This window comes from Epinephelus fuscoguttatus, linkage group LG2, assembly GCF_011397635.1.
Source record: "Epinephelus fuscoguttatus linkage group LG2, E.fuscoguttatus.final_Chr_v1".
NCBI lineage: Eukaryota > Metazoa > Chordata > Actinopteri > Perciformes > Serranidae > Epinephelus > Epinephelus fuscoguttatus.
Window position 1 is genome coordinate 2,558,026 of NC_064753.1, and position 21,457 is coordinate 2,579,482.

A 21,457-nucleotide genomic window follows, 5' to 3' on the forward strand; every position below is an offset into this window, starting at 1 on the left:
TGTGTGCTTGCATGCATTTGATTGTCTAACACAGCACCCCACTTTAAGATGTTGTGTTGTTCTGGAAAAAGTTGAGCCAGGCCCAGCCAGATGACCCTACATTGTTTTGTTTTGTTTTTTTTTTGTTTTTTTTGCAGATGCCTGGGGTGCCCATGCAATGGCCTGATTGAAATGAATGAGGCAGCTGTGTCTGTTTGAACACAACCTTAGCTTTTTCCCAACTTCAGTGAAGCTGGACTTGGAGAAGAGTAGATAATGTATTAACTTCCATTTTGAGTTGAGTTATTCCTTTAAAGTCATGCTTTCATGTATGAATATACAGTATTTAGGGAGGTTAAATGAAGCTGGAGGCAGGACTTACACCAGTGGGGTCGAGTGGTGACAGGAGGAGGCCGGGTGGTGGTGGTGTGTTGATCCCAGGGGAGGTAGTTAGCAGTGTGGTGAGCTTGACGCAGTGGACTCCTTCTCCCATGGTGAATGGCGTATTGGCCTGGTGGCAGCCAGTACTCGTACTCGATGCCCAGATTGCTGTCTGTTGCCAGCACCTGCACACAAGGAGAGCATGGGAACATCTAGGCTGGCCTGAAAAGGTTTCAGTTCCTCTTTTCTGATTTAATCTGCCTTCATATTATACCTTGAAGTGCAGTGTACAGGGTAACCTTTACAACTTCACCTCTATCATATAATATACAATAAATCTTGTGGTGTGGTGTTATATCAACTACTTTTTCTAAGGTCAAGAACCTACTTTGAATGTCAACTATTTTCTTCGTACTCCACAGAGCTCTTTTAGAGGACTGGTCCAGGTGTCCATTTCCTTTCTTTTGTCCTTTTACACTTGTAATCCCTAGGGTTACTACACTAAATGAGGGATGAGTGAAAAAGCATGGCAACTAAATGGATCACATGTTTTCCTTATACCTTACAGTGGTGGAAAAAAGTTTTCGGACACCCTTAAAATTTTACACAATCTCAAATATTATCATGAAATATTTGTGGAAAAATCTTTTTTGTGTTTCAAAAGGTGTGGCTGCATTAGACAGATACAAACAAATACAAATTATATTTTTTTGTTTATTGTTTACAAGAAAAACTAACAAAACTAAATTCTTGACAACAAATAACAGAGAATGTGTTCAAAACTGAACAAAAAATAAATAAACCATCACATCATCAAATTAATATTTAGTAGTCCTGCCATTGGCATGTAGTAGAGCTCTAATCCTGGCTGGCATGTTCCCCATGAACCTTTCACACTGTTGAGGGGTAATCTTGTCCCATTCTTCTTGAATTACTGCTTTTAATTCTTCTAAATTCTTTGGTTTATGCTTTGAAACAGACCTTTTGATAATCCACCACAGATTTTCAATGGGGCTCATGTCCGGGGATTGAGCTGGCCACTCTAAGACCGGGATACTGTGCTCCTGCAGCCAAGTTCTACTGGCCTTGGATGTGTGGCAAGGGGCATTATCTTGTTGAAACATCCAGTTTTTACCTCAACGGAACAGTGCACGCGCAGAAGGGAGCATGTGGGTTTCGAGAATGGTACAATACTTGGTAGAGTTCAATGTGCCATCACAGACAGTGAGATGACCAACACCAGCAGCACTCATGCATCCCCAAACCATGATACTGCGTCCACCATTCTTGACAGTAGGTACTGTACATGCTGGAGATAATGCTTCGCCTGGCCTTCTGCGTACCCTCACATTAGTAGGAGGAAGATAAAGCTGGAAACTGGACTCATCTGACCACAAAATTTTCTTCCAATTCCTGGCTGTCCAGTTCTTGTGTGCCTGGGCCCAACGACGCTGGGCTAACCTCTGTCTCTCATTGATCAGGGTCTTCTTGATAGCCTTGTAGGACCTTAAGCCATGATCTAAAAGTCGGCCACGTACAGTGCGGGTGGAACACTGGACACCAGTTTGGTTTGACCACTGCTGCTGAAGCTCCTGTGATGTCATTCGGCGGTTTTGCCTGCACATGCGGATCAGGATGCGGTCATTTCTTGCTGAAGAAACCCTTGGACGCCCAGATCTTGGTTTGTCTTCCAAGCTGTTGGTTCGTCTGTATTTCTGAAGAGTGTATCCAACTGCTGAAGGACTGCACCTGCACTTCCTGGCTATCTGGCGGCAGCTGTACTCTTCCTGGCTGAGAATCTTTATCTTCAGACGTGTTTCCTGCGTTAGGTTCCTTGTTTTAGCCATTTTTGTGTCTGAAGAACTTTCAAATGTGCTGGCTTTATGTAGAAACGAAGCTTGGCAACAAAAATTGTGTCTTTTAATAAAAAGAACGACCTTCATCACTGGTACCAAAATGACCCAATACTCAAAATTTCTTATGTATTTTTATGGAACCAATCAATTTTAAGTTTTTAATGGCTTTTTTAGGATTTATTTAGTATTTTGGCTGTGACTGTACTAAAAGAAATTGCACTTGAAGACCTAAGAGTGATTCTTAATGCAATATTTCACAAATGCATGGGGTGTCCGAAAACTTTTTTCCACCACTGTATGTTGGGCAGGGTTGCCAACTTTGGTCAGAGGACTGGAGTGAGATTTTAGCTTGTGACGCAATATCTGCTTGTGCGTGCGTGGCCACGAACATACGTGGACACGGCGGCAATGAGGCAAACAGAAGAAATGAGCATACATATTACATATTCATATCTATAGGCCTAAGCCCCACATGCTTTCATAGATGTATATGCAAATCAAGGTCGATTTCATCAATCTATGGTAGTATAGGCATCTGCTTAAAAAAATCCAGTAATACGTCCTGTTGTGACAAACAGAAAGATTTCAAGGGGGGGGTCGGGGAGTTGTCCCTCAAGAAAATTTTGAAATTCACACTATGAAATCCTATTTTCATGCAATTTCATACAGAAATAGATAAATTCAAGGACTTTCAATGACCTGTGTACAGGGCTGGACTGGGACAAAAAAAAAACAAAAACAAAAAACTGACATTTATGTATCTTATTTGTACTTGCACACATTTTATTAAAAATTTAAATGATAAAATCTTGTAGAAGTGCTTTCACCATAGGCATTGTGTACTCCGTGGCCATCTACTACCACCAAGATGTATATGAGAAGTGAATGAGCACATTGATTTTCTAGCCTTGGTACTCTCTTCCAGGGCACGTAGGGTACAACTGAGATATATTTTAATTTTGGTAACAGTGTAGTGTGTGCGTATGGCATTCACCAATCATAGTGGGCCGCCGTGGCCAAAAATGCCAGGGCCATTTTTTTGTCCCAGTCCAGCCCTGCTTTATACCTCCAGGGTTTCTGCAAATTATCGTGTGACATTATGATCTCGCGATCCGACAATTCCAGCCGCTCACGTGTGCGCCGCTAAAGTTCCAGTGGACATTGATACCCGGCACGGGACGGAGCGAATCCGTGCCACGGGCAAATCGTGCACGCGACGGATCCAGTGGACATCCAGTATGTGTATCCAGTAGTAGAGTGTCCCTGACTAAGAATTTTCATAGTCAAATCTGATTTGACAGATTTCTCCTTTAGCCGACCAATTGTTGAATCATGTTGTTTTCTCCCTCATTGATTAATGAGCTCATTTGCGTCAATTTCTGCTGCAGCGAAAAGAGCTAAAACACCCAAATAAACAAATTTAATTCTTCAGTTGGCATAATAAGATAATAATAATAATAATAAAAGTAAAAGGGTTATCATTTTATCTTTATCTTTATTCCTTTCACTTCATCAAGGTATGATGCTCTAGATGAGCGCAAACGCACTGCCCAGCCAGGGACAGCCCTAAATTCCGAAACACCGCTGTTCCGAACCAACCCCACTCCGAAACGGACTTTCAAGTCCATATCGAGTTGCGTGCATCAAACACTGCCACCCACTCTCCGGCTGCACTCGCACAATTCTGAAATTCGTTGTACTACAAAAGTTTGAAATGAACGTTCAATTCATTGTTTTTTATTGAAAATATGTCACTGTCTTCATTTATTATGTATAATTTGGCTAGCAGCAAACACATTTAAAAGGAGACGCTTGTCAAGTCTTTTTATGCGCTGTCCGTGGTGCTGAAATCCCCACTCCCGGCCGCACTCCCGGCTGCACTGGTCAGACAGACTAGTGATAATAAATAAATAAAAAATCAGAGTCTATCAAGAAAACAATCAGTGGTGAAATTTGTTTCAAGACACTTCAAGTAAACGAATAATCCTTCAAAAAAGTTTGATCTGAGAGCACATACCTCCTCGTAAGTGTTTGTTTATGCGCTCTGCCACCGTAAATCATCACCACATGATTCCCGAGCGCGGCACCGCTGATGCTCACCGCTCCCTCAGGGGATGGGTCAAATGCGGAGAACAAATTTCACACACTCAGGTGTGTGACAATCAGTGGGACTTTAACTTTAAATCACGGTAGGCCTCGATGCTGCTCTGATGGTTCTGCAGCGCACTCACTCACCTCAGCTCATTTGGATTGTGCAACTGGGTGATTTATTCATGCTTAGTAATGATTATGTCTACTGATTAAATGCACGTGTCATTTTCGATTTTTTATTATTTTTTTATTATTATTTTTTTAACAGAAATTAGGCTGATGTTTGTATCAAAATAGGCTATATATTATGAATTACTAGAAAACAAATACATTCTATGTCAAATCAAGATGTTCAGCAGTAGTGAGCACCCTCATATAGTCAGAATGGTACGGTCTTGTTACATAACCACATTTTGCGATGATTCGACGGCGAGACTGGCAGTCAAATCAGACTTCTCCGAATCGAATCACCGAATCATTGACTATTCGGGGTCACCCCTAGTATCCAGTATACAGTCCGGGCGCTACCGAAGACATTAAACTACCAGTGAGCCAACTTACCTTTCTTCAAGTTCAGCCAAGCGTCTCTCAGTTCACTTGAAAAGTCACGTCTTCCCCGGCGCCGCGTGAAACGGCCCATAGTTGGCTGACTGTGAGACTAGAGCTGCCCAATCAAAGCGCAAATATGGATTGCGCACCAATCAGAGATTAGTTTTCCACAGAAACATTTGGCTGCACTCCATTTCATTCAACTGGTACGCCAGTCAGGCGGAGTCTGCCCCTCTCCTCTCCTCTCCTCTCCTCTCCTCTCCTCTCCCCTCTCTGAAGTCTGGTTGTTTGAAATTAATCTAAAATACTCAGTTGCCAGCCTTTTTTCCAGCGTTCGTCGCTGGCGTGAGAATTGGTTGGGCAGAGTGAGACCGTGAAATGGAAGGTGAATGCGTGTGTCACATGCCAGATGCGAGAGAGTTGGCAACCCTGTGTTGGGACCTCAGCCACATGTTTTAAACAATAGAGAGGCCTTCATAAAACCACCAAATCTGAGAACAAAAGAAAAATGCGCCAGGCTTCCATCAGTCTGGTAACTGTCAAAAGTGTAAATCACTTTTGAAATTCAAACTCTTGCTCCCTATTGGGCGACAGTGGCCAAGTCCAGGTGGAATCCCCTCTGACGTCATTGAGACTTTAATTGCCGCTGTGTGCTGATACCCCTCGCAATCCCAGAGTGACGAGTTGCTGGAAGGAAGCCAAAAGGTTTCTGTGCGCAAGTTACTGCTAGGGAGCACCTTAGATGTTTGAATTCAACCAAATTAGGCCGCCCTTTTTCTTGACTCACTGAACGAGGAAAAACAACTTTTTCTTTCTGTTTTAACACTCCACAGAGAACTGGAGGAAAGCCGCCCCGCCGTTCCTCAACATCTGCAGAGATTTGGAGAAAACCCCCTTTTCTCCAGAGGACGACGGAACCATTGAGGCCCCGCTTCTTCAAATGAGTCGACTCCGCTGATCCCTCTTCTGCCATGCCGAGGACAGCATCTTTCCTCCCGCTGTAGGACACTACAGTTTTCCCCGCATGCTCATCCCAGAGGAACAGACAGAACACATGCTGTTGCGCCGTGCGACTCCAGTAAGAGAGCTATAGTCTGGGCAGAGACTTTATATTTAGCGTGTGATTTAACTGTGACGATTTAACTGTGACTGTGAACTTTGAGGACCACCATGTCCTTTTGATAATCTGACCATTGATTGCTGTTTATTGTTGTGCTTGCCAGAGCAAACTGATTGTGCCATTTGGTGGATAACCCGCTGTTAGTTTGTGCCAGTCGCGTGCTCACAATATGCCACATTCCCATCTGGAACAAAGACCAGCAGACGGTAGGCTGTCCCCAGTTAGTCTACCGACCTCTGAGGGGTAGGAAAGTGACCATTGTGTTCCTTCCACGACCGCTGATACCTCGCACTAATTACAAGCGCTCACTCTCCTCTTCGTTTTCTCTCTCTCTCTCTCTTTTACTAACTTACCTGCACACTCAAACGCACACACATGTACACCTTATACCTGTGGTAAAGTCACACATTGCCCTGTGAGCAACTCCTTTAGAGCAGTTCGCCATTACCACAGTCTCTACACACACATGTTGGCACAGCTTTTTTGTTAGAGCATACAGTGTATTTGATTTCACTGGACGCCATCTTGTCTAACTTTAACCTCACTAAATCAGCCAGGACGCCGACGTCCTCGCTCCCCTCCTCCCCTGTTAAATGGCATCTCCCAGGCGCACTATGTCATCAAACCATGTGATGTTTGGTATTGCCGGATTCAGGAAGCTCTTGACTTTTCAAAAATAACATCGTTTTTCTTTAATTTATTATGTATTTCGCACCAGACCAGCCTAAACACACAAAGTCCAAAATCGAGATGAGTGGTGACAAGTCATGTCATGCCGTTTTTCAAAGGGAAAGTTAAATGATTACTCTCGTTCTTATGCGGAGCCGCCAGTGGGGACTTGGCTGGTTTATAAAAGGTAAGAGTCTCACTCCTACCACTATTTTTGGCTGAGATAGACCGTCTAGAAAGTGGGATCATAACTTTCACGTTTCATATGACTTTATTTGGTGATCCTTTATGGTGTTTCTGTGTCAAAAACAACATCGGCTATCATAATCACACCTATTTTCAATAAGGTGTAATGTTAGAAGCTGGCTGAGTGCTGTTTGATCACTGATAGTACTGTTTTGAAGTGGAGTGACCGACTTGTCTTTTGGAGCTCCGCCTGGATCTTTTCATGGAAAAAACACTGTAGAATGGTCATACTTTGAGCAATCCTCTTCAAATTTGAAACAATTGTTCATTGATAGTGTGCCTATAGCCCCATAGTGTCATTTACCTGCTCAGATGAAGCCACAGACAGTTATTCATCCTGAAATATTAATAAACATTTATTTTATTTTAGGCAAAATCTTCAACTTTTTACTGATTTCAGAGGCCAATTACTCTGTCTCTGTATCACCTAGAGTGTTTCTGACACTTTCACAAGAAACTTCAGGAGTTTTATTTCTGGCAAGACCTCATGCATGCATGTAGTCAGAGCGGTTCAGAAGCTACAGTCATTTTAATTTGGGTATGTCATTTTAGGCGTTTTTGCTACAAAATGGGGGTGGATTACAAGTTAGGAGCACATGAGGCCAGCGGTTTTATGACCCATTGTCTTGCTCTAGTCTCCCCCCTCATTACTTGCTGATGTTTTTCACATCCACCATCTTCACTTCAATTTCCTGCCTTACTCTTATCAGTATCTGTCCTGACATGTTTCGCGTCTGTCTTTGTGACCCCCCCCCAGGAGGCCCCGTCCGCCATTCTCTCTGTCTCACCTCTCTCTCTCTCTCTCTCTCTCACACACACACACACACACACACACACACACACTTGCATACTTTGATTTACTGCTCCTAGTTAGCTAGTTTTAGTGTAGTGTGTTTATTAAGTGAACAGCTTGATTGTTTAATCATAATTGTTTAAGAAACATCTGTGACTTTACTAGAGCAGTCCTCTGTGGTTATTTGTGAATTGTTTATTGTATCAACTGCTGGTTGTGATGGTCAGTGCTCGGGTTCACACCTTCTAAATTATTTGTTTGTTAATATTTGCCTATATTAGCAAACTGAGACAAGGACTTTTTTTGAGGGGGCCTTTTTGACTAAATACCGGTTGGTCATTGATCCCTGTATCCTGGGTGGTACCCCGGAATTATTAATATACAATAATAATTTTGTTTCTTAATTAATTACAATTAGTAATTAATAATCAATAATTAACATACCTTTAGCAAATCCCAACACTTATAAAGCCTGAGGTAAAGGTGGTCTTAACCTTAAAGCGGAATTTATAGTTCTGCATTGAGGCATAGACACTGTGTAGCCCTACACCGTAGCCTGACTTGCACCGTCCCAGAAATGTAACTAGACGTCGCAAAGACACAAACCTCCTGTTTTAATTGTAATTTGAAATCCATTTCTCTCAGTGGAAACAAAGTTGTTGTTGTTTATTTTTATTTTAATTTCACAGATAAGAAATACATTGTGAAGAGAGAAAAACTCAGCTAGCTGGCTAATATATACAATGTGAAATGTCACAGGCTTGTGCTGATAATGTTAGCTTTTTAATTTGTGGTTAGAATATGTCTTGTACAAGACAGTTGACAGAACCTTGTGAGTCACAATGGAGCTGAATGTTGTAATGTCACTTTTGTTAAAGGTTGCTGTTGTCCCTGGTTTCATATGAGCAGAGGAAACTCTCAACTAATACTCTTATACAATGTAAAATGCCATAGGTATTAGCTAATAATATTAGCATTATTATTTGTATGGAAAATGTGTGTTTGTCTGTGAGTTATAATGGAGCTGATTTGTGTACTTGTATTTGAAATTGTCTCTATTAAGCCATGTTGCTGTGTGTTTTAGGTGTGTTTTGAATCAGTCAAACTTTACAGGACTTCACAGAAACCTCACTACCGACTAGCGTTTTGGACGTGTAACTGCAGAGTGACAGAGACACATAATTGCACTTGTATAAATGCTCACAATGGCATAGGCCATGTGTTTAGGCTATGGTGTAGGCTCTGTGTAGAGCTGACGCACAAGTATAAATCTGCCTTAAGAATCAGGGTTAACCCTTAGTCTTTAGACTTAGAGTTGGGGTTACCAAAGTACTAGGTCAAATTTTAGGCAATAAAGCCAAATACCAGTCTCCTGGAAGAAGTCTTGAGTGTTGCTATATTCATACTAGCTATGATAGAGTCGTCAAATGAAAGAGTGCAGAGTGTTCAGAGGAGGCTTACAACCACCATCACTGTTTTAGAGAACTTACACCAGCAGACTCTGACAGTGTTCTTACAGTTTCTCAGAAGGAAGCAATAGTTAACAGCTGCTTGGCAGCTGAGCCAGGTCAGTTTGTGAAATACCTGCACAGGATGTGAATGGAAACAATCAGTTCTTTACTCAAACCTGATGTTTTTGTTACCTTGTGAAATGCTCAACAGTAAGCAGAAGAAGTTCAATTTAATTTTGGTGCCTGCCTGGCTCAGTGGTGTCATACTGGTTGATGTAATGAAACAGATTTACCAGGATGGTCTATATAAAGTAGCCGTGGCATATTATACCGGGTAAATTTTTCATGCAAACAAGGCTTTAGACTGATGATGAATTTGATAGTGATCTGAGTTTTAAAAGGCAGGTAAATACCATTGTTAGGTCCAGCTTCTTTCAACTCAGAACCATCTTCAAAGTTAGGCATTCCTGGCATTCTATCGCTCACTGATCTAGAAAGAGTCATTCATGCACTCGTATCATCCAGGGTGGACTACTGTAACTCCATCTACCTAGGCATTTCTCAGGCTCCCATCTCCACAATTTGCAACTAGTTTAAAATGCTGCTGCTAGTTTATTAACAAACAAGGTCATATCCCCCCTAATTTTGCATCCTTTCACTGGCTCCCTCTTCATTTCAGGATACACTTCAAAATCATCCTAACTGTGTAAAAATCTCTCCATAGTCTCGGCCCTATGTATATTTCAGAGCCTATTACCCCTTACAGCACTTCCACCGTTTTTTTTAATCTGATTCCCTGATTAATTGTTTTATTTTAAATCTGGTTTAACTCATTCATGTGCTGTTGCGTCTCTGTGCTTGTATATGCATTATATATCTGTCTTTGTTAAGCACGTTGCTGCAAAACTAGTTTTTTCAAGTGTTTATTTAAAGTATTTTCAAATGTTTACACAAATCATAAAAACTAGAGAACACTGTGTGGGGGCACACCAGTTAAGTCCACGTAAAAGAAACACTTGTTTAGGTTAAAATGCTATTGATAAGCTGATGGCACACTAAAATGTAAGTGAATTCCACTAGAGATAAAAACTCATAATTATACCATTCTCACATGGTTCTAAGAAACCATTTCGTCATCATTGCATTCGGACCGAATGCAATTATTGGTCGGAGTTTTGTCCTGTCCTGTCTGTCTTCCCCATGTGGAGGCCAGACAGGTATTTTTAGTTTGCCTCTAAGTTTGAATCAAGATGGTGGTGCGACCAATGCTTACGGCAGCGTCTGTGTACACCGGCGAAGTAAACACGGTGCAACAAGAAGTAAATTCTTCAGTGCAATACAGTCGCAAGTATCTAACAGACATTAGAAACCACTGCAGAGATCTAACGCTACGGCCGAGAGAGCTCAGGATGTATAGCAAGCTTGGCCTGCTACGTCAGGCTAGCCCTGAGATGACCATGGTTTCTCCTGGAGCTGTCCCGACAGGGAGACGCCGGCAGCACTGTGACAGGACACGGGAGCAGGGGAAGCACGGAGGGGTTAGCTCTAGGCTAAGAGCTCTAGGCTGAGAGCTAACCCCATCAAAATAGCTGTTCCCAGCGTCCTTCTGGCAAATGTCAGCTCGCTGGACACGAAAATGGATTACACCCGACTGTGGAGATCCATTCACCGAGGAGTGAGGGACTGTTGCGTCCTTGTGTTCACTGAGACATTGATGAATGGTAACATATCAGACTCTGGTGTTGAGCTAACGGGGCTAACACTACATAGAGCAGACAGGGAGGCTGCATCATATGGTAAGCTCCGTGGTGGTGGTCTGGCAATACACAAACAATTCATGGTGCTGTGATGTGAAGAGGATCTCCCAGTTCTGCTCTCAGGATGTGGAGGTTTTGACTGTGAAATGTCGACCTTTTAATATTACTATTGCACTGTATGTTCTTTCTTATATGTTGCACAATTGTTTTTAAATGTTTTGTTTCTTTTTGCTTGGGGTATGCGAAATGTCATTTTGTTTTTGTGCTGCGCATAAAAATGACAAATAAAGAAGTTCAGTTCAGTTCATAACGTTATATATGACAACACAGCATCCAATTGCTAATGGCTAATGTTAGCCTACTATAGCGTAGCCTCTGAAACATTAACGTTACCTTCCTTGTGCGTTTCCACTTACTAGTAACGTTAACGCTACTAACGTTAGCACTGCAACCTTATTCTAAAACTCATCATCACTGACTCTGGTTGATTTTTAAAACTCCGGGGTTGCGTTTGACTGTCTTGGTTGTAACGGTACACTCGCTCTCCTCTTTTGTGTATCTAACGTTACCTTGCCAACGCCTACGTCTATCATAGATGTAATGAGGATGTAATGGAGGAGGGAGGAGTAGGCCTTTGGAGGGAGGTGGAGTTGCAGGAGGAGGGGGAAGCGACTTTGGAGGGAGGCGGGAGTTGTGGATGTTCACATTTTTTCTAAGTGCTGTGTGAAATGCAAGAAAGGTAAGAGTTGCTTTAAATGTCCTTTTATTGCCCAGACATTCACGGTTAAGCTGCATGAATGTCTTCTGAGATAGAGACAACCTACTACTCCCATTTTCTGGGGAATATTCCACCTTGAGACCAGAGGGAAAAAGTCATCTTTTATTATTTTACAGATGTCCTTGATTATGTCCATCCATTATTTAACGCTTGGAGGCTCAGATTTGTACTGGTTCTTTGTAACTGCCTTTATGCTGGCAATAAATAAAATAAATAAATAAAACAAATACATTACCTTAACATCAATAGGTATTTCATATCCCAAGATCTTTTTTATAACTGAACATATTTTTCTACAGAATATTTGAATTTTTGGGCATGTCTAAAAAATGTGGGCGTGATTAGCATTCATGTGTCATCGTCTCCAAAACTGCTCTTGTGACAGGGATAGATTGCCCAAAATGTAGGGTGTGACAAAGAAGCCGATCAAGTTTTTCCAGCCAAATTTTCTCCATCTCTTGTGGCTTATAGATGAGTGCTGTGTTTTCCACATTGAATGCCAATCCCCCTGTGATATTTCTGTCTCTAATTTTATTTTTTTCCCCCATTTAACCTTAATATACTTAGTGGGACAGATGACCAAAACAATTGTGTACTTTGTGATAAAAGCACGAAATTTGGTACACTTATAGCCAAAGACATTCTGAAAATAACTGGATATGGAGCCATCTTGAATTGTCAATATGGCAGCCATGGCAGCCATTTTTCAAAATGGCCACCAGCAACAAACGTGTTCTTATGTGAGATGGATATAATTTGATATTGAGGACACAATTTGTTAAATTTATTTACCATACCATTATGAATTGCCTTTTGCATACACCCCCACCCCCCATCATGGAAAATTCAAGATTGCCGCCAGTTTTCAGCTGTGAGGTGGACTGGTCAGCTATGGATAACCTCAGTGTAGAATTTGACATTTTTCTAGATGCAGAATTTGAAATAGGAACATAAGAATTACTTGGAAGCTTCCATCTACCTCATAATTCAATATGAACACCATTTCATTTAATTATTTAATTCCAATAAAATGTAATGGAGTGGCAGCCAGGGCACACTGGCGACACCACTGCTGTGAAACTCAGCATGGGGTTAAGTGTCAGCCAAATACATTCTGCTTTATTATGCCATGCTCTCTGTAGACAGTAGTCAATGTACTGGTTCTGGTCATACTTTAGTAGTTATGTATTTTAGTTTCCTAAATACTGTCTAATATTAGCCCCACATCTAATTAATATTGTATGCATATTTAGATGTAGTTAGATAGCTGCACCTGAATAGAGGATGTGCCAGCACAGGAGAAGCCTGGAATATGTTCATAGTGCATACTCTGAGAATCCCAAGATCACCTGCACTATTGTAGATGGGGCAGCCATCATTCAGATGCTGAGACCAACTTCTGTAAAGACCTTCAGTGACTATGCCCAAGAGATCTTCATTCCATATTTTGCCAAAAAACTTGAAAGTGTGTCTAGGCTTGATCTGGTGTGGGACCGGTACTTTCCTGAGTCTCTGAAAGCTGCTACAAGAGCAACGCGTGGTACAGGGATGCACAGATTCGTGCTTCCCAGGAACTGGAAAAACTTTCTCAGAGGTGACAGCAATAAAACTGAGTTGTTTGCCTTCCTTTCAGATGCTCTGCTGAAATGGTTTGTGGAAAAGGATAAACAGCTTATTGTCACAGATGATAGGGAAGTCCTCAGAAAGCCATCATTGCTAGATGTGTCTTCGATTGCCCCTTGTACGCATGAGGAAACCGATAATCACAGGTTATTACATGTTGCCCATGCAGCAAGAAATGGCCATCAGAATATCATGATTCAAACTGTTGATACTGATGTTGGGGTGCTGGCTGTGACAGTGGCTCAGACTTTACAGCCAGAACATGAGCTTTGGTTGGCAATTGGAACTGGAAAGAGAGCAGTGTTCAAGGAGGCCATGTGTGGGGTCAAGTGCTGGTGTCCACACCCACAACTACCTTCGCCATGTAAATGGGGCTGGTCAAAGACATCTGAGGGATATTATGAACCCCTCTGGACATGCCTACCGGATGCAAGCCAGTCCATCTATGAACTTGTCTCCTGCAAATGTAAGAAGGATTGTGTTGGGCAGTGCAAATGCAAAAAGGCTGCCTTAGAGTGCACAGCCCTTTGTTTCTGTGAAGGCGAGTGTGAATAAACTTCCCCTTGATTGAAAACCCTAGGTCTGGCCAGGGTAATGTCACAACCGCTGTGAGCCTTGTGAGAAAGAAGGAAGCTTCTAAGAAATTCTAATCTTCTTATTTCAAATTCTGCATCGAGAAAAATGTAAGATTCTATCATCAATCAATCAATTTTATTTATAAAGCCCAATATCACAAATAAGAATTTGCCTCAGAGCACTTTACAGCATACTACATCCCTCTGATCTCTCTGATCATAATGAAATCCCTGAACACCCTCACAGGTGTTTTCACTGATAACAATGAGATAACAGGTGTAGCAAACTAACAGGAGATGAGAGAAATGTCAGTCATTCACAGTCTGTACATGCCCACAGAGTCCTGAGAGAAGATCCAATCAGGCACCATAATTGCTTTGCAACTTGTGTGGTGGGAGATGGGTTAACAACGATCCATCTTTAGGTCAGGTTTGATTTAAAGTTTATCTACAGGCTGACCCAGATTCTGGAGCTGAGGAATGCAGCTGGTTTATCTCAATCAATCAATCAATCAATCAATCAATCAATCAATCAATCAATTTTATTTATAAAGCTCAATATCACAAATCACAATTTGCCTCACAGGGCTTTACAACACATGACATCCCTATTTACTTAGGACCCTTGCAGCGCATAAGAAAAAACTCCCCCCCAAAAAACCTTTAACGGGGGGAAAAAAATGGTAGAAACCTCAGGAAGAGCAACTGAGGAGGGATCCGTCTTCCAGGATGGACAGACATGCAATAGATATCGTTCAGAACAGATAAACATGATAAATTAAAGGGAAATTTCGGTTTATTTCAACCTGTCTCCTATCGTCTTAAATTTGTTTCAAGTGACTAGTGACATAAAAATAATAGTTAGCATGTTAGCCGTTAGCCTAGATACAGCCAGGGCGCATAGTAGCGTCAGACCTGTTAAAACATAAGTGAACGGGCATACTTCAAGTGCAAGGTTAGTCTACTAAACAAGCTTTTTTTCCACAAAGGCCACCTCATATCGTTAGGATAAATGTCAGAGAACAAAACGACATGTAAACATGTTGTCTTACGTTACTAGTGTGGTGCCATGTTCGCTCTGCTTTCCAAAGCACGGCTGAAATATATCTCGCAAGCTCTAGAAAAAGCCCAGCTGGATAGTAACGTTACTCCAGGTGGAGGTGTCTCATCCTTGGTCACATGCAGACCTTGAAAATAAGGCTGCAACTGGTCCCATTCCTTGCAACAGAGGCATTCCTCTTCTGTGGGCATTGGGGCACAGCATTCACGGGTACACCACCAATCTCCAGAGCTACGCAGCCTTGCAGCAGCCATTTCTCCTCTCTTGTCCCCTACCTTTTGCGCCTCTCTCTCTGTCCTCCTCCGTTCTTCAATTTCACGAAGCATATTTAGAACTGCACTGAATCTGATGTCAGTGATTACTGGAATTAAACTGGGTCCAGGACAGGCTAAGTTAATATTCTGAAGGTCTCCCTTCATGTTGTACTCATTTCCAATTTTGTGCCAGATACTGAAGTGTTTGCTTAATAATTTCATTATTGTTGTTTTGATGTAATTTGTTCCCTTTGTCTCCTAATGTTGCATGGATTTGAAAAAAAAAAAGTTTCTATATTGCTTTCTATATCTTTCCATTTAGCACTATACTGAGGGCAGGATGCACATACTAAGAGTCACAGTTGTGCTGCAAAGAAATAATCTCTCAAATTAGGCAGAGATAATCCTCCCTTATCTTTATTGAATTGAAGTGTTTTGTACCTGACCCTTGGTTTCTTACCAGCCCAAATACATCTGGATATCCATTTATCCTAAATCCTAGACTGTGTTTCTGTAATCATATGTGGAACCGATTGAAATAGATCAGTCTCAGTCTCCTAAAACTATACATGGCGACATAACCAGGTGTTGTTAAGTTTAGCAATTCAGTTTGTCCATCAGGGGGAGAAATACAGAAGTGGTAAGTTAGTAAGGAGGCTAGGGTGTAGTCGCCTAAAAGGTGCTTGTGATTGGGAAATGCAAGCAGATTTCGGGGGAAAGCTTGTTGTTCCCCAGGAAATTGTTTGTACCAATCAGAGGCCTGACATAGTGGTGTGGTCAGTGAGTCAATGGAGAGTTTATTTCATTGAGCTGACAGTTCCTTGGGGAGACTCAGTGGAAGAAGCCTATGAGAGAAAAAAGCTTAGGTATGCAGAAGCTGAGCAGCGAGGGTGGAAAAAAGGATTTGTCCAGTGGAAGTGGGGTGTAGGGGATTCATAGCAAGATCAGCTCTCTCGCTCCTGGGGGAACTTGGAGTGCGGGGACAGAGTTTGAGGAAGACAGTGAAGGCAATGTCAGATGAAGCAGCTAGATCTAGTCAGTGGATCTGGATGAGGCGGAATAATGTCAGTTGAGGGCCAGCAGGCTGACCTACTCGGCAGGGTACATAACTCCTTGAGATCAGGTGGAAGGATCCACCAATCAGTCCTCTCAGGAGAAAATCCAGGAAGAGGAAGGTCATTTAAGTGTGGGAGTGGCCTATTTGAATCCCTTTGTTTGAGAACATGCTGCAAGGTGAGTGTGTTTGCTGATTCTGTTAGTTAATCTTTTCTATCTCCTTTAACTTTAACTTATATTGGAGTTATGATATGTAGCGTGTGAAATAGGGTATGGTGAAGGTGCTAGGAAAGGTAGTATCGGCACGGTCACTACCTGAAGCTCACATAAATGGAGCCTGGGTTTGTTGAAGGTGGCAGTGCTGTTTGGGCTGAGAAAGCCTGTGAGTGTTTATCTTCTCCATCTCCTTTAACTTTAGCTTATATTGGAGTTATGATATGTAGCATGTGAAATAGGGTATGGTGAAGGTGCTAGGAAAGGTAGTATCGGCACGGTCACTACCTGAAGCTCACATAAATGGAGCCTGGGTTTCTTGAAGGTGGCAGTGCTGTTTGGGCTGAGAAAGCCCTGTGTAATGTAAGGTAAAAGAGGTTGTTGGGTCAGTGCGGGGAGCAGTGAGAGCTGGCATTAGGGGAGTGTCTCTGGGACACCAGAGATCACTGTCTAGCCTCCTGGAGGTGTCGTGGGACAAACTAGACGAAACACTGGTGAAAGGAGGTTCCCACCTGATGACTCCAAAGACATGTTAGTTATCACTGCTCACTGGTCTGTATAGTTAAGCCTTGCCAAAATAGCTTATCAGAGGGCTTAGGAGGTTATTCACTGAGCCCTGATCCTTTATCTAGAGCACAAATTTCTTGTGTTGATTTGAACTCAGCAACACATTTCAACTCAATTAATGTGCCGAAGTCTAGAGTGAAGGTCGACCATCGTCTCATATCTTTTTGAATACTGTCGTTGATTTGGTTCTAGTTTATTTCAAAGTGCATTCAGTGTTTTTTGCAATCACCTCACCCAGATATATTGTTTCTGCTTTCCAATTAATTTTGTATTTTGCGCTTATATTCTGGTTATGGGACTTGAGTCTTTGTCACATTTAATTTATAAGTAGACTTGCACCAATTTATCAGCAGTGCTCAGAATCGGGCTGGTTTTCACGTGATTGGCCATAACCTGCAACCGGCCGGTCAGTCTAAAATATGCTGATTTAAAACTCCAGACAAATTTCCACCACACTACATAATTGACATCGTGTAACATCAGCAGCGCACACATACGCACATGTGCAACTCACCACTTGAGCGATGTGAGGAAGTGAAACATGGGCAGATTCTCACCTTAATCATTCATGCACACACATCAAGACAGAGAAGGAGAAAGTTGTTAATTGTCCATGTTAAACTTAACTGTGGAGCTCTCACTGCTGCACTGCGCCGCTTGAAACTGACGAGGTGCGCTTACTGGCGGGCACGTCCTGAAGACCTGTGTAAATTTTCCACAGGAGATATTTCTACTTTTTGTCTATTAAAAAATTATCCACAAATGCTATACAACAAGAATTATAATTTTATTTATCCATGTTTTTATTTATGTATGTCTTTTTTACTTATTTATTATAATAATGTACCTGAAGTCATATTTGAGCAAAAAGGAAAATGTTTCTTAACCTGTGTCACTGTTTTAGTGTGTTTGTTTGAGATGATTATTGAAAAGCCGTATCTTGGTTAAAATGTTCTAATGAAGCAAAACTAGAAAATAGTGCAATATCTTGTGTGCTGTAAAGTGGTTTGAAAAAAAAAAAAATGAAATCAGAATCGGCCAAAATTGGAATCGGCCAGACAAACACTCTGCAAATCGGAAATCGGTATCGGCCCAAAAAATTGTAATTGGTACAAGTCTATTTATAACCTGAGTATTGGCCAAATTCTTTGAAGGTCGTCATTAAATTAGGAAAGGTTCTGTCTGGATCTTGAAGAAACATAGTAACATCATTTGAAAATAAACCAATGATGTGTTTCTGTCCTCTTATGTGAATACCTTAAACTGCTGCTCTGTCTGATCATTTGTGACAAAGGTTCAATACAGATTGCAAACAGGGTGGGACTAAGTCAGTACCCTTGACAAGTCCCTGTTGCAAAGTATATCCGTCAATAAATCTGTCAGTTAAGTTACCATTAATTTTTATCCTGACTGTAGGTTCTTGGTAAAGCGTTCAAAAGCACTGTATTGCTTGTTTCTCCCCAGTGCCTGGTACAAAAAAATTCCAATTTACACATTCACAGCCTTTTCTGCATCAAGGCGGACTAATATTGCATTTACTTCCTGTTTCTGGATCTGGTCTATAATATGTATATTACGTCTAATATTGAGTCTGTTGACCTTTGATAAACTGTGATCTTCCTCAATAATATCTAATATTACATTTTCTATCTTTTTAGAGATTATTAAGGTGAATATCTCATAGTCAACATTAGGAATTGAGATGGGTCAGTAGGACTCACGGTATTCTTTATTTTTCCCCTCCTTCGGTATAACTGAAATCACAGCCTCCTTCAATGAAGGGGGAAGCCTTCCCTCATTAACGGTCGCATTTAAAAGAGTTCAGGAGTAGGGGCGTCAATTCATCTCTGATAGCCTTATACCATTCACTTGGGAACCCATCGCTACCCAGTGATTTGTTGGATTTTCATGTTCATATAGTAATTCTTTTGTCTGGGGGTCTCTGATTGTATGTGTTGTATTAGATGCTTGCTGTTCTTTAAGATGCCTTGCCAAATATTTCGCTGCTTTAGGGCCAGATTCATAGTAGGCTTGTTTAGTGAACCTTTATTTTTCTCTATCTCATTACTGAGAACCTCATCTATCTGTTTGGTTATTAATATTTGTTATAGTATTGATTAACCTTTGTTGTTTTTGTGCTGTTGATCCACATTTCTCAACTTGGTAATCAGCTTTTCATAGTTTTCCCATTTGGTCTGTTTTTGATAAGCTGCGCTTGATATTAACCTCCTCCTCATAACGACTTTTACATTGTCCCATAATATAGTAGGATCTACTCGGCTATCTTTGTTCTCTTCTTTACAATTTTCTTCTATAATTTTTTTCTTTTTTAACTTCCTCCTTTACTTCTCTATTATTTAAAGAGGCAACAGATAGCATCTTTTCCTAAATATATCATTATGAAAATAATGTGGGTTGCACAGGGTAGTGGCCACAGTAAAATCAGACTATCAGCGTTTAAATAGGTTACTTAGTGGCTTTGCATTCTTTGTAATAAGCTTCTGCCACCGTTGTCAAAATTTCACGGAAAAACTGCTTTTTTGCTTGAAACACGTGATGTATTGCGAAACTGGTCGGTAAGCCAATCAGGGGCTGGAGCTGGTCCTGATGAGGAGTTGGGCATGAGATAGTTGAGTCACGAGCACAATGGCAGACGGACAAAGTTTGAAAACAAGTGAAAAACGGCCTAGCAAAAGAAAACGAGCTCCTCTGTCTGAGGAGGCAAAGAAGAGCATGGGGCGCCTGCTCTACCCATTTAGCCATCGAGCCCCCACCATGGCTTTTCAATTCAATAATCCATCTCATTCCCAGTGTACCATCACACAGTTTCTCTGCTTTCTTTTGTTGTTTGTTATAGTTTTGTTGCTTTTCTGTACTGCTTGTGTTGTATTGACTGTCCTGTTGGTGTTATTGTTTCATTACTATGTATTGTAAAGTGACCTTGGGTTTCTTGAAAGGCGCTATATAAATTAAAGTTATTATTATTAGTATTATTATTAAATCTACTGTTTCTTCTCAAACTGTGTGCTCGCACTCAGATACAATGTTGCTTGCGCAGATTTCCTGCTCTAGCCTCAGCTCTTTTCCTTGCGCTCAAGCTGCTTCTGTGCAATCTCGGAATTTCTGCTCTCAGATTTCTGCCTTGCGCTTAGATTTTTTGTGTAACAACCCTGTCAAAATCCCCCAACCAATGGAACGCCAGGTTTATTGTTGACCAATGAAATGATACCTGCCTCCTTGCAGGTGCGCTCGCTTTAGTTTTAGAGCGTCCCGTCCGGGCAGGTACTCTTTAACCAGGTTCATCCACTCCTTTATTAAATGTTCTTTCCTTGCTTTCTTTATGACTTTTGGAATAAAGGGACTGTTAATTTACACGTGTGCCCTTATTTTTTACTATAATAGCCGCACAGACACAGTGGAAACTGCTTATAGTGATCACTTCGGTCCCGTTGTCCCGTCCGGGTCAACCCTGCCCCTGACACTTGAGGCCCCTGAGCACAGGCCCAGGGGCCTCAAGTGTCAGGGGGCCCCACAGCCTTCACTTGCACAATGTCACTCAAGTTAACATCTATCAATCAGGAGAAGACTCAAAATAACCACAAAGAGACACAAAAAGACCATAAACAGATGCACTGGAACTGCAAAGAGATATAAAATAACTACAAAGAGAGACAAAACAACCAGAATGAGACACAAAATGACTACAAAATAACACAAAACAACCAAAAAAGACGTGAATTTTCTTGAAGAGACACAAAATTACCTCAATAAGACACAAAACTACTTTAAAGAGACCCATACAACCACAAATCAACACAAAACAACCACAAAAGATGCATAAGAGTACCATCACAACCACCTGTATATCTTTCTCCTGAGTAGGAGAGGTGATGGGGCCTTTTGCATATCTGTGCCCAGATGTCTCATAATCCAGCCATGCATACAAGCAGTATAGGGAGGAGGGGCCAAGTGAGTGTGTTTACAAACTGTAACCAATAATTCCTGTATAATATTCCTTAAAAACATTAAGAGATTTCCAGCTCCTGTGACCAGAGGAGGACCAAACTGTCCTGCTCCTCAATCTTGGAGCCCCTACCATTAGATGGAGGTCCTCCTGAGTGGGTCCTGGTACCTCGAAGCTCTCCCAGGTGTCTGCCGAGCGCCGGTACAGCAGCTTCGTCCCGGCTACATTGTACTCGCCTGGAATGCTGATCTTCCAGTTACCATTGATCACAAACTGGGAGCGACCATTCTGCAGAGCTGGATGAGGGTCAAAGGTGATGGGAAGACAGGTTTGAAGGAAAAGTTACAGTTTTGATAAGTCTCTCAACAATTTATAAATGCCAGCAAATAGCTCTCTATATCAGTGGGTCATGTTGAGGTAAAGGTGGGCTGTCAGAAACATAAATTTGTCAGCTGGCTATATATAGCAGCTGTCT

At 41.6% G+C, this 21,457-nt stretch overlaps 1 protein-coding gene across 2 annotated transcripts in view; it reads right to left on the reverse strand.

Annotated features, from left to right (window-relative positions):
* The window catches only part of adamtsl5 (ADAMTS like 5), a 186,466-nt gene that overhangs the window by 44,475 nt on the left and 120,534 nt on the right, over window positions 1–21,457 (reverse strand). For both annotated transcript variants that reach the window (XM_049603092.1, XM_049603086.1), the window contains exons 9-10: window positions 21,115–21,278; window positions 362–545 (exon numbers count right to left, since the gene is read on the reverse strand). In XM_049603092.1, coding sequence (XP_049459049.1) covers window positions 362–545; window positions 21,115–21,278 — 348 coding nt within the window. The remainder of the gene's footprint in view (window positions 1–361; window positions 546–21,114; window positions 21,279–21,457) is intronic.